The sequence below is a fragment of the Corvus brachyrhynchos genome, unplaced genomic scaffold, assembly GCF_000691975.1.
Source record: "Corvus brachyrhynchos isolate BGI_N302 unplaced genomic scaffold, ASM69197v1 scaffold933, whole genome shotgun sequence".
In the NCBI taxonomy this organism is placed as follows: domain Eukaryota; kingdom Metazoa; phylum Chordata; class Aves; order Passeriformes; family Corvidae; genus Corvus; species Corvus brachyrhynchos.
In genome coordinates this window covers 413743-426459 of record NW_008237401.1, presented here as the reverse complement: position 1 = coordinate 426459, position 12717 = coordinate 413743, and the positions used below count along the sequence as shown (strand labels likewise).

The 12717-nt window shown below is 49.2% G+C and overlaps 1 protein-coding gene across 3 annotated transcripts in view; it reads right to left on the bottom strand.

Annotated features, from left to right (window-relative positions):
- Positions 1-477: 477 nt before the first annotated feature.
- DIP2B (disco interacting protein 2 homolog B) overlaps positions 478-12717 on the bottom strand; it is a 46605-nt gene continuing 34365 nt past the window's right edge. For all 3 annotated transcript variants that reach the window (XM_017730753.1, XM_017730754.1, XM_017730755.1), the window contains 15 exons: positions 12479-12588; positions 12277-12357; positions 11632-11755; positions 11136-11257; positions 10372-10483; positions 9813-9922; positions 8928-9058; positions 8228-8396; positions 7141-7311; positions 6598-6659; positions 6417-6474; positions 5822-5896; positions 5080-5257; positions 4382-4505; positions 478-3945 (listed from right to left, as the gene is read on the bottom strand). In XM_017730753.1, the coding sequence (XP_017586242.1) occupies positions 3693-3945; positions 4382-4505; positions 5080-5257; positions 5822-5896; positions 6417-6474; positions 6598-6659; positions 7141-7311; positions 8228-8396; positions 8928-9058; positions 9813-9922; positions 10372-10483; positions 11136-11257; positions 11632-11755; positions 12277-12357; positions 12479-12588 (1880 nt within the window). In that variant the 3' untranslated portion in view covers positions 478-3692. The remainder of the gene's footprint in view (positions 3946-4381; positions 4506-5079; positions 5258-5821; positions 5897-6416; positions 6475-6597; positions 6660-7140; positions 7312-8227; positions 8397-8927; positions 9059-9812; positions 9923-10371; positions 10484-11135; positions 11258-11631; positions 11756-12276; positions 12358-12478; positions 12589-12717) is intronic.

The window sequence follows — 12717 nt, the reverse complement described above, 5'->3', positions numbered from 1 at the left end:
CCTGCCAAGGCCTGAGCCCCCTTTCCATGGGGAATCCCGCTGCTGTCCACCCTGAGCCTCCCCTGGCCCAGCCTGAGGCCGTTCCCTCTCCTCCTGTCCCTGTTCCCTGGCAGCAGAGCCCGACCCCCCGGCTGCCCCCTCCTGTCAGGGACTTGTGCAGAGCCACAAGGTCCCCCCTGAGCCTCCTTTGCTCCAGCCTGAGCCCCTTTCCCAGCTCCCTCAGGAGTTCTCCAGCCCCTTTTGCTGCTCCAGCCCCTTCTTTAGCTCTACTCCCTGCTCTGATCCCCAGAAGCTCAGATTCCCAAAGTTACAGGTACAGGACACTGCCCAGCCTAGCTCCTTCACACCCTCAGAGCTCCAACACTTCTCGATACAACTGACAAAACATAAGATACTTACAAGTTCGCCCCTTGCCCAGGATCAATTTTAACCCGCATTTCCTTCCTTAAAAATAAAATTCCTTCATGGAAACAGCGCTGGAAGGACTAAACAAGCAACCAGGCATCAATATTTATTAACACAAGACAAAGGAAACACAATCAATGCGTTAATGGGACACTGTCCAGCCAGGTGTTAAATTTAAAAATGTAACTAAGCTAATTTTAAATAAATAAAACCTTTATACATAATTACAGAATGCCAGAGTCTGGATTGGACAATGGGAAAGAGGTTGACAGAAATAAAAGGAAAAAAAATGCATCTAGGGCTAAAATTGATCTGGTTTTTATAACCTTATTTTAGGACAGTTAGTAGGACACAGCTGAATTGATTTAAACCAGAAATGAAGTGCAAATTCTAACAAAACTGGACAAAACTGTCCTGTTCCCACAGCATTTGCTCAGGGAAGATTCAGAAACAGTGAGACACACAAAATACTTTAGTCCAGTGGGAAGAACTCCCAGTTTTTCAGTTTCACTGCAGTTAAGTTGGAACCTGAGGGGTGAGAGAAGGGAATAATGTGCCCTGTGCAACCCCAGCAGCTGCAGAGTCAAACCAGGGAAGAGGCTGTTTCTTTGGGAAAAGCACCCAGCCCTGCCCACTTGCCAGTGTCTGGAGTGAAGGATCTTGCTTTGTTCCCAAAAAAATATGGAAAGATCATCTCCAGCTACAGAGGAAGGAATGGAAGGAGTGGAATGACCTGTGGAAGGCTCACGGCAAGTCCTGAGCAGAGCTGGAGGTGGAATTTGGGGATTCCAGGGTCGCAGCTCCCTCCTTCCTCCTCTCCAGCACTGTGCCAAAACATGGACAAAGCATTCAGGGAAGGCAAACCAGCTTCTCCTTGTCCCTGGAACGTTCTCTCATTCCATGGGCACGGCTGTATCCTGCAGTTCTCCAGCACAGAGAAATGGAATGTGCTGGAAGATCTGGAGCACACAGGAAACTTGCAAGATAAAACCTCAAACCATAGGAAGCTATCAGTACCTATCCAAACAAAAAATAAGGAAAAAAAAAAAAAAATCAATCCAGTCCCGTTCAAAAATGCCATTTCAGGAATTCCATCTGCCATGTTTGATGGAATTCATACACACATTGTTTTATTTGTGAAAAATCATGAATAAAAATAAAAGAATCCAGGAATTGGACTTAAAATCCACTTCAGCGGACAAAAAATGTTTGCTGAAACAATTTATCTAAAGCTTTGAGTAAAGAAAAAGGTTCAAGACCACCACAGTTTTCCCTGGAAAGGTCACACTGGAGGGAAGCTGCTTGGCCAGGCCTGGGCTGTGCAGGAAACACAAAAACGGTGACAAAGAACATGGAATAACAGGAATTTTCTGGCTGAAAAGGGAGAACAACCCTTGTGCACTTTACACCCAAAATAAGCTGCAGGACCAACTGTTTTAGTCACAGTTTCACCTGCCACTGTCCCCACTTTGTGTTCAATTTGTTAAAACTAAATATATTGAAGGTTTTGTGCATATTCTGCAGCGTTGGCTGATACTGTGGAAAACACAGAAAAGGTTCCAAAATGTGCCCCCGAAACCCGAAGTGTTTGCAAACACGTTAAGTCCAGACCTGCTACAAAACTTCCAGTTCCTATTCCCCCACCAAATATTTCTCAAAAATATCATTTGAAACTTCTTATCTGAGCTTTAAAGCTCCTGTTTTGTGGGGTTTGCTCGTGGATCCACTGGATTCTGCTCCAGTTAACTGCCACAGGATCTTCCAAGTCCAAACCATAAACCTTTTAAAAACTGCCTAAAAACTTTGCGTGAGGTAATCTGGAACATCTGAAAAGTTTATTTACACTGTATACCACATCTGACTCAAAAAAACCCCTGTTGCAGGATCTGGTAGCAGCTCCCAAGGCTTCCAAAATCATATATTAGCACCCAAAGAAGTATAATTGTTGTTAGAGGATGAAGAATTTAAAAAAAAAAAAAAAAAAAAAAGTAATTTTGAGTCAAAGCTCAACCACCAGCTCTCCCCCAGCCCGTATGGAACTGCTTCCCAGCAGGAAGAGCTTGTACCTGCTGCTTTAAGGCTTCTCTTTCTTCCCATTCCCTAAGGTTGGAGCCGACACAGGATGTGGAAGGCTGGGATAGCAATGCTCACACCGTTATTTAACAAGGTGTTTGCCAGAATTAGTCTCCTCCTGTAGAAGAAAAATTGCGTCCGGCTTGAACCTGGAATTCTCCTGTTCTTTCAGGGAATGCTCTGAGGAAATCTGGGCTGTTTGCTCCCACTGAAGCCTATTTACAGCAGTTCTTGCTCTGTCTACAGCGAGCTGAAGGAGTCCTGGCTGAATGGCACAAGCAGGGAATTCACCTGTGTGTCAGCCTGAGGAATGTCTTTCCTTTCCACACCTGGTGCCACAGGATGAGGCAGAGGCTGTCCCTCAGTTCCTTTTGGGACTTGCACTGCCATTTCTACCCAATTCCATGCTGGATTCAGCCTCTTGGAGAAAGATGTGCCTTAAAACCAAAGGGTTCTACACACTTCTGGCCAAAATGAAGATACAAATGAAATCAGAAGCCTGGGGAAGGTGGGAGCATCTCACATTGTGTCTAAGCCAATGCCAGGATGCTGAGGACCACAAAAGTCACCTGTCCTTAAAAACATCAACCTTCAGCTGTCCTCACTAGCCAAGTTAATTTTCTATCTAAGTGAATTATGTATAATAATATTTACATATTTAAAATATAGGCAAAATTATTTTTAAATTCCAGAAATCTCTATATGAATAAGCAACTCTGATTCTGTAAGTTATTGATTTGGTCATGGCACAATTGTCAATAAGTTGTGTGATCCCGTGGTATGAACAGCTCCAGATGCAAAGGAGATCATGGAGTAGGGAACTGCAGAACTCTGATGACCCTTTTCTTAATAGTTTATTATCTTAACTAAATAAACCCTCCCCTTATAGAATCCTAACCCAGGATTAGATAAAAATACAAATATGTACAACGGGTGAAAAAGTAACACTACTGTAAAGGCCTTGGGGATTTCGTAGCTCACACACCTTCCCACTTTGCAGTTCTCTAAAGCTCATGGTTCAGTAAACGGTTACAAACGTTTGCTGTTGCTTCCCACATTTCCTTCGCCCCACTGGGACCGAAACCCCCAGGACAGGAGGGAGGGAGGGAGGGAATGTGGCAGCAACCTCAAACTTTAGATCAAGTATTAGTAATTTTCACCAGCTTCACTTCCATAACCACCCTCATCACTCCGTGGTGCTGCAGTTCTGCCTGTCACATGTTGTAGGCCACGTAAATGGGGTCCAGCTGATCCGCCAGGAAACTGTCCCGGAGGTGCATCCGTTGTTTCTCGCCTCGGGAATTGATGGGAATAACTCCAGGATCCACTACCACCACCACACCCACAATCAAGTAATGTTCCTCCAGGACCACGTTGGTAACCAGAGGAACCAAATCCAGAGCTTCCTGCTCACAGCCACACAGCTCCACCACCACCACCAGCAGGTTGGTCCAGGTGAACACGGCACTGAAACGACAAAGGAAAATCAACACAAAACCCAATTATTGCCACGAAGATCCAAAGTTTCCAGTTCTTTATCCTTAGACAGAGGTTCCCACCTGCTCTGGGCTGCATTTCCAACCTAACTCCAACATGACTCGGTCCTGATGTGACAAAAATCAGACCTATCTCAGCACTACCTGTGTGACACAGGAACCCAACTCAGAAATGGCTCTTTGCACCCCGAAGAAGGAAATCATCATTTCTGTGTTGAACTAAGGCTTGTGAGAAAACACCGAGTCTGTTCTCATCTGCAGATGGGAAATCGCATGCATGACTGGCTGATGGCAACACAAAACCCCCTGAATTTCCCTATTCTTTTTCAGATAAAACCCTGCATCTTTGCCTAAACTGCTACACTTCAGCTGGGCTAGGATGACTCCGCTCCTCAGGACTGTTTTACCATTCAGCAATGCTCCTGTGGGTTCGGGACACCGAGGTCTCGATGTCGATGGGGTGGTACCGCAGCCCCCGCAGCTCCAAAGTCTCATCCAGTGCTCCCACAACGTACAGGGCATCGTGGCGCTCTGGGGAGAGAGGAGAGGAGGTGTAATAAATGGAATTTCGATAAAACAAATTGTCTTTTGTATAAGCGAAAGAATCCCAGAATGGTTTGCATTGGAAGGGACCTTAGAGAGCATCCATTCCATTCCACCCCTGCCATGGCAGGGACACATCCCATTATCCCAGGCTGCTCCAAGCCCCAATGTCCAGCCTGGCCTTGGGCACTGCCAGGGATCCAGGGGCAGCCAGTAAAAGGTCTCTCTCCATCTTTCCTGCAGCTCCTTCAGGCACTGGATGGCCACAATTAGATCCCCCAAAGCTTCTCTTCTCCAGCCTGGAGGCAGCTCTGCAGGTGGGGTCTCACCTGAGCAGGACAGAGGGGCCTCAGCCCAGGCTCGGGGGGTTCCTGGGGCACGTCCAGCTCTCCCCCACCAGCCCCTAAACCCCTTCTCCCCAGGGCTGCTCCCTCTGCTCATCCCCAGCCTGGATCAACACTGGGGGCTGCCATAACCCAGGTGCTGCCCTTGGTTAAAGCAGGTGAGATGCCCACGGGAATGCCCAGGCTGCCCGGGGCCCTGCAGGTGTGTCCAGCCCCCCCTCCGCTGGCCGCCGTGAGCTCCGTGCGCCGCACGAAGCCCAGGTACCCCGTGCGAGCCCAGAGCGTCTGCGCCGCGTCCCCGAAGCTCAGGCGGGTGTTGAAGTGATCAGCCTGAAGGGTCTCGTTGTCGTAGATGGTGTAGTAGCCACTGGCTGTGTGGGGACTGTTCACCCAAATCTGTGTAGGGAGGGCGAAAGGGTCAGATCCCGACACTGCCCACCCCGAGCATCTGCCCGGTGGTGACGTGGGGTGGGTAAAGGAACTGTAATGAGACGCTTCTGGTTTTATCTGTGATTTTTCAGATCAAGAAAACGGTCTTCATTCAGCTCAAACCTGCAAATATCCTGCAGAAGCTTAAAAATGCATCTTGAGATCTGCTCTTGCAGTAACTGCAACTGAGGATTCACTGAGTAAATAAACTGTGGATTTTTAACACAAATTTATCCAGAATTGGATAATAATCCATCAATACAGATCAATATACTGGTGTGTAATCAAGATAAGGAAAGCCAAATGTAAATGATACTATTTGGGAGCCAGTTTGCAAGACTTAGGGTGGAACAAGCTTCTCTTCAAGTGGGTTTTCTTTAAACTTGACAGTGAAATAACACCCAAATTCTGAATGCTCCAGCAATAATTCATTTTTAAAAGGCCTCTATCACAGCTCCAAACTGCCCCCCAGCAGAGAAAAGCCCAAGGAGCAGCAGGAAAAGGTCCCCAAGGAGCAAAACCTGCACTTACCTCCCCAAGGTGAGAATCTCCCAGAGGCCCTTTTGTCTCTGGATTGACAATGACCACTTTGACTCCAGGCAGAATCTAAAGAGCACAAGAAGGAATGTGCAATCCCTGTTGGGTTATCTTCAGCACAAAAAAACCACGCAGGCTGTTCATTCAGGGCAGGATTTCACCCATGGACACCACAAACAGGGATAAAACAGGCCAGGACGGGTACAGCAAGGCTCCAGGGCCACACAGGTAAGATATTCTGGGCCTGTACGCATTGTTAGACCTTGATTTTGAAGAATTCAGTTAAAAAACTACTGGGAAACCTCTTTCTGTTAAGCCATGAGGGAGTAGGAGCTACAGTAAATCCCAAACACAGGCTGATCTCAAGGACACCAGAGCCCACTCTTCTGATAGGGTTCATTTACTGCAAATGGGACCAAATTGTCCCAATAGTTCCAGCAAAACACCCTCCTAAATCAACGGGTGATTCCTTATAAATCAAACTGTGCAGAGGGACCGTGGAACCAAGTGCCACCCCCTCCCATGCCACAGGACTGTCCTTCCCAGCTGCAGCACAAGGGCTGGGGGAAGTGGAGAGACATGGAATTACCTTCCCAGACTCGGAAAGCAGCAGGCTCTGTGGAGCTCCTCGTTCCACCAGACGGACTCTGAAGGTGAAGAAAATGTTGTCAGGGGAAAAAAGAGCAGAAGTCTCCGGAGCGGTGTGAAAACTCAGCACCACCACAGGATTTTATGTAGTTAATAAATTGGTTTAAGTGAACTTACAGTACCTGTCATGTCTCAAGGATTTCAGGTCTACATACACCGTGGTGGGATCAGGCCCAGATGTTCCCTGGGGAGTTAATATTTAAAAACCAGTGATGTATTTAGAGCAGTCAGGGTAACTTCTGCCTGAGCCCAGAAACATTTCCAGGGGTTTCTTGCAGCAGAGCTCCTACTCATATTCCCCGACCTTTGCAGCTGCACTAAGGGAAGCCCTTCAGTAAGCAGGTGACTTTCTGGAACACCTCTGTGGGAAGGAGCCTTGGGGAGGCGGGAGACACCCCAAGCCCTCTCAGCCACCAGCCTGGAGCAACCAGGCGCTGTTTATGTGGAAATAAACAGCTCTAATTCATGTTTCACTTGTTTTGAGCATCTGTGAAATGATTTGGCAGCTGAAAATGAGAGAAGCTGCTTAAATCTTGTGCCAGCTGCTTTCTACAGGGCAGATGTTGGGCTTCAGAAGCCTGTGCAGATGGGAAGTGTGGAATACAACCAAGCCTGGAGTCTGGAGTCGGGTGCCAGTGACAACAAAGGGCCCTGGGAAGCCGTACCTGTAAACAGATGGCCACGTTGACCCGTGAGCCAAAGGTGGTGCTCACGGCTCGGGACGACAGCCCGATGTCCTTGAAGAGTTTGGAGAAGGAATGAGTGAGGGAAACCCGCGGCCGCTCCTCTGCCACCACCACGCAGGTCCGCACACAGGACAGGTTAATGCCTCGGGCCTGCACACAACACACGAGGCAAAGGGCTGGAGGTGTTCATCTGCCCCTCTCAAGAAGTGACATTTGCTTCTTAGCCCTTGAAATTACCCAGGAAATGCAGGACAAACCCAGCCCTTGTGTTCCAAGTTACCTTCCCTTTTCTGGTTCTCTTTGTAAATTGTGTCTGACCAGAGCCTGGAAACGCAGCCAGAGCGAGACGTGCACTGACCCTCCCCTGCCTCAGCTCTCAGCAGAGCTGCTCAGCCGAGGTGACACCTCTGAGTCGCTGCTTATACAGATGGAAACCAAACCCAGGGAGAGTAAAGTCATCCACTGGGATTGCACTGCCTCTTCAACAACACTGGGACCTGAAGCCATTATTATTTCTATGGCCTGACCAGCAGCAGGCAGGAGTTCCCATGTGCTGCTCACCTGGTGGCACAGCCCAGGCACCTGCAGAGCTCTGTGCCACCCAGAGAACAAGGCTGAGCCTTCATCTCACAGAGCCACTGTTCCAGGAAACCCCAGGGAAAAAGCCACCTCAGGCATGTCATGGAGCTATTTTTTTCCTGTCTCTCATCTCCAAGGAGAACACACCTCCATTGAGCAGCTCTCCTGACATGTGCTTTCCATCATGTGCTGGTCTGAGCCTCCACTGCAGACTGTTACATAAGGAATCTGCTGCAGAGCAGTGCTGGGATCCTCCCTGCTCAGGGCTGCCCTGACACTCCCTGACAGGTGCTCCCTGCACTGCCGGAGCTCCTGCTCCTTCCCAATCCTCTCCTCTCCTGGGGCTGCAGTTTTTGGAGATTGGCTTTTGGAGCACCCCTGGAGACTTGTGCGACAGGAATATTTGTGTTTAACAATCCTATCACTTTGCTTTATTACCAGAGTTCCCTTAATTTATGTAACATAACACTCAGGAAACATTTCTTACCTTTAACATTTCAACTTGGTTTCCAAGTCCCTTTGTGCACAGTTCCATGACTGAATAGGAACAGAAAGTGTCCCTTATTTTATACTGGCTGACAGTAGATAACCAGAGAAAAAGATTGGATTCCAGCTCCATAGGAGGAATTAAAATTGACTGATGTCCAGAATACACACTGTGAAGAACATCAAGGGAGAAAACATTTTAGCGAAGCTTGCAGTTATCTTTAAATTAATATTTACTGTATTTGCACATTACGTTCCTGCTAGTCCAAAGGCAGGTTGTGGGACTGCAGCTGAGGCAAACTGGGGCAGCAGCATTTTAAAAATGCAACTTACTGTACAAGAATAACAATTTATCCACACACAAACACACACTGACAGTGAAGGAAGAGAACTGGCTCAACCCCACGCAGAACAAAAACTCCCTTATTGCAACATGTAATCAAGGAAGAAAGGGAAGAGAAACATTCTGAAGCCAGGAATATTTGGCAGCACAAACACACATAATCAAGATGGGATAACATCTTGCTAATCTGCAGCAAACGGGAACATGCTGTTGTCAGTTCCAAGACAAGCTCCCCCCCTCACTGCAAATTAAGTCATTTTGTAATGTCAACACGTCTGTAATTACACCCAGAAGGACCCATTTCCCATTTATAACCAGCCAAGAGTTCATCTGCCCCTTTCCCCCCAGCGAGTCCTACCTGCAAAGGCACCAGAGCACAAATCCCAGCCCGCAGTAGGGGTCCAGACAAATGGCAATCTGCCGGGAGGAGTAGAGCTCACACTGGAGCTTGATGGCCCTGCACAGGCCACTGACGGCAGCGTGGGACATCTGCAACACAGGGGACACTGCTGGAGGCCCAGGACACCCCCCAGGGAATCCCCGCCACGGGCAGGTGAGAGCAAAGGCAGTTCATGGGGAGGTGTTGTGAGGGCAAACCCATGGTTTGGCTCCTGAGCTTTCACAGCAGATGCAGAGACTGCAGGGCCCTGACACCAACAGTGACACCAACAGTTAAACTTGAAGCTGCAGCTGTTTGAGTTCCACCTCAACATGAGGAAGAACTTCTTTCCAAAGAGGTGGCAGAGCACTGGAACAGCTGCCCAGGGTGGTCGTGGAGTCTTCCTCTCTGGAGACATTCCAAACCCACTTGCTCCAGGTGACCCTGCCTCGGACTGAGGGATCTCCAGAGGTCCCTCCCAACCCCAGCTATCCTGTGATTCCAACTCCAAACACACATGAGCATTAACAACAGCCTAAGGCTTTCCTTTTCAGTTTCTTATCCTCTCTTTTCTGACTGCATCCCCACTCTGCTCTTGGTGGAGGCCAGCGGAGCTCAGAGCTCTGCTGCTCTCCCAAGGCAGCTCTCCAGCGGGAGGCAGCAGCAGAATTCCTGATCCCACTGTGGAGACCTGTTTTCCTCCACGGCAGAATTAACTCGGTGAACGGAAACCCACAGCTTTGGCAGGAGAAAATCAGGGTCTTTGTTTAAGCTACAGGTTGGAGGTGGAGGTCAAGGGGAGGCGGCTCAGAGGGTGAGGCAAAGACAAGACACGAATGCCCATCTCCTAACCCGTTACTGTACCTTTACTCCTGTGAGCATGCCTGTTGTAGAAACACTAAAATCTAGATATGCCAACATTTCGGGTGTGGGTGGCTTATAGATCTGGGCTGGCCGTTTCCTGGGCAAGTCATCTGTGCAAGAGAGGAACAAAGGGGTTGATTTTGGTTCCTCAGCTGGTTATTTGAGAGGAGAACACAACTTTTAAAATGCCAGAGATGGAGGATAAAGCTTTCTATTAATTCTCTTTCCTGAAGAGACAGACTAGTGTGTGGCAAGACTCTTGCCAAAGCTCCCACAAAGAAAATTATTTATTCTCAGGAAAAGGGAGAAAAGACCAACTCGCCCTTGTCTTAAGCAGATTAAAGTTGTCTCCAGCAATCACTGTTGTCACTGCAATCATTTCCCATGCACAGCTCAATACAGGAGAGTTCTCAGGGAACAAGGGCACATCTTGGATACCTTTTGCTAATATTCAAACAAATTTTCAAGAGCCACCCAATGAAATGGGGACAGTCCCTTTGGAAGTCACTGGTCACCCCTCCACAGAACTTCAAGGAGCCTCTTGGCCCAGGGAGCTCACCTGTGTCGATGATGGTTGGCCAGGTTTTCACATCCACAGCACCAGCTGCCTCTCTGGACTTGAGCAGCCTCATCAAGGTCTGGGTTGTGAGGATACAGGCGGCTTTGCTGACCTGGAAAGAGCAACACTCACAGAAACAAGAGACAAGAGCGTGTCCCAGCAGCACTGCCACTGCAAGAGCTGATGTTCAGAGACCATTCTATCATCTGCAGCCAATTTCTTTCAGCAAACCTTCAGCAATCCTTCCTCTGGCTTTTGCACGCTTTGCTCTGCTTCCCCTTCACTAAACCCCCAGCGCAGCCCAGCCTGCACAGACCCTGTCAGAACCTCCAGAGCAGGGGAGAAGGTGACACAGCAAGATCCAGATGACACAGCAAGATCCAGCCTTCTTCCCCATGGTCTCTCTTGGTTACTGGGCTTGGGAAGTGGCTTAACTGCAGGATTTGGACTTCCCCAGCAATAAGGAGCATCAAGGTGAAATTCTGGGTGGCAACATCATGTTGGTGTTCTCAGAAAGCACTGCACTCTGTCTGTGAGGAGGTGGTTCTCTCTGGCATTTGATGAATGAGAACACTGCCCCTCAGCCCCAAGATGTGCCCCGATCCCTCTCACACAGACAGCACGAGGCTGGTCAGCTGTGTCACCCCTGCAGCGGGTCAGTGTGACTTCTGTGTCACCTCTGGAGCCCGTGACCAATCCAGCCCTGCTCCGCCCACGCTCCGTGTGACACCCCTGGAGCCTGAGGCTGCACCCCTGCCACTCACCTCCACGATCATCCTCACTGTGGGCAGCGTTGCCACCAGGCTCTGGGCGTGGGGCGGGCGCACGGTGACGGGGACACAGCCCGAGTACAGGCAGCCGTAGAAGGCCGTGATGAGCTCGATGCCTGCAAGGACACGACAGCTGCACTGGGGGACACCGGAGGGACACAGCAGGGCACTGCTGCTCCTCCAGGCATCGCTCCCCTGGGATAAGGGAGACACTTCCACAGCACAGGTGGGCAACATCAGCAGCCCAGCACCAAGGGCAGCACGAGGAAGCTGGGAAAGCTCGGGATAGGGGATGGGGAAAGCAAAGGAACCACACAGGAAAGCAGCTCCATCATACAGGAAAAGAACATGCTAAGTGTCAAATGACTCAAAAGTCAGTCAGGACACACCAGTGAGCGCCTCTCACTAGCACTGAGTGTCTTTCCCATATTTCCAGATCCCAGTGAGGTTCCAAAGAAAGCCCAGGCCGTATTTCCCCAGTGGGACTCACCAGGAGGATAAAGAAGCACCACATTGTCTCCTGCATTGAGATGGCCTTTGTCACACAGCACTGATGCGATTCTTTCAGCCTTTTTGTGCAGCTGAAGGCAGGTGGCCGTGCACACAGTGGTTCCCTTGAAAGGAGACAAAAATGCTCTGAACAGGGGCTGGCACAACACAAACTGGCTGCTGTGAAATAAACCCAAGCTTGCTGGCTAGCAGGAGGCTACAGCTATGAGCTGTTATCTCTACCTAAAGGCTGCTGGCGCTCAGTGAGCCACTCATCCACTACAGTATCAAAGGATAGAGATGGAGTTAGATCTGCTCTAGAAAGTTCTACCTTCCAGGGAGTCAGTTCAAGTCTTCTTGCACCAGAACCTTGCCAGAATATACTCAACAGGGATACAGCATTAACTGATACAGGAACCAGTGGGACCTACAAACACGCTCAGTTTTAAAATGAAGCGTCGAACCGTGAGAGTCATTTGCTGAAGGGACCTACAGAGTCAAAGGGTCAAGCTTTAAGTTACAAATCTATGGGCAAAATCTGATACAGAGACTAAAGAGAGGCACTGCAGAGGGCAAAAGATTTTAAAGGCTCTCCAGCTGGATAACATGTGGACCTTAAAACCCAACAACTCAGCACTGACTGTACCTTGGCGTTCAACAAAAGGAAGAGTGGGTGGTCAGGAGTCGCTTGAGCTCTCCACTGCAACACTTCAGTCAGGAACTGGTGCTGGAAGAGACAGGCAGGAATTCAACACCAGCTTCTCCTTCAGTGCTTCCCACCGCTGCTCTGCACCCAGCTGGAGGGGAAACTCCTTCCCATTCTGCAGTTGTCACAAACACTGGTTTACCTTTTTAACTAAATCATTGTCTTCTATTTGACCCAGATCTCTCCCAGAGGCTTGAGCGATTCGCTTCCCAGCAACCAGGTTCCCCACCATCACAGAGGCAGGGCCCACACCTGTGGAGAGACATCAGCACTTTGGGAAGGAGCAGAGCAAAGGTACCGAGAGTCTCTGCAGGATCCCACCGCTCCTGGGCACGGATGCAAGAGGAGAGGGAATGAAGCCTCACTGATGGAGTTCAGCAG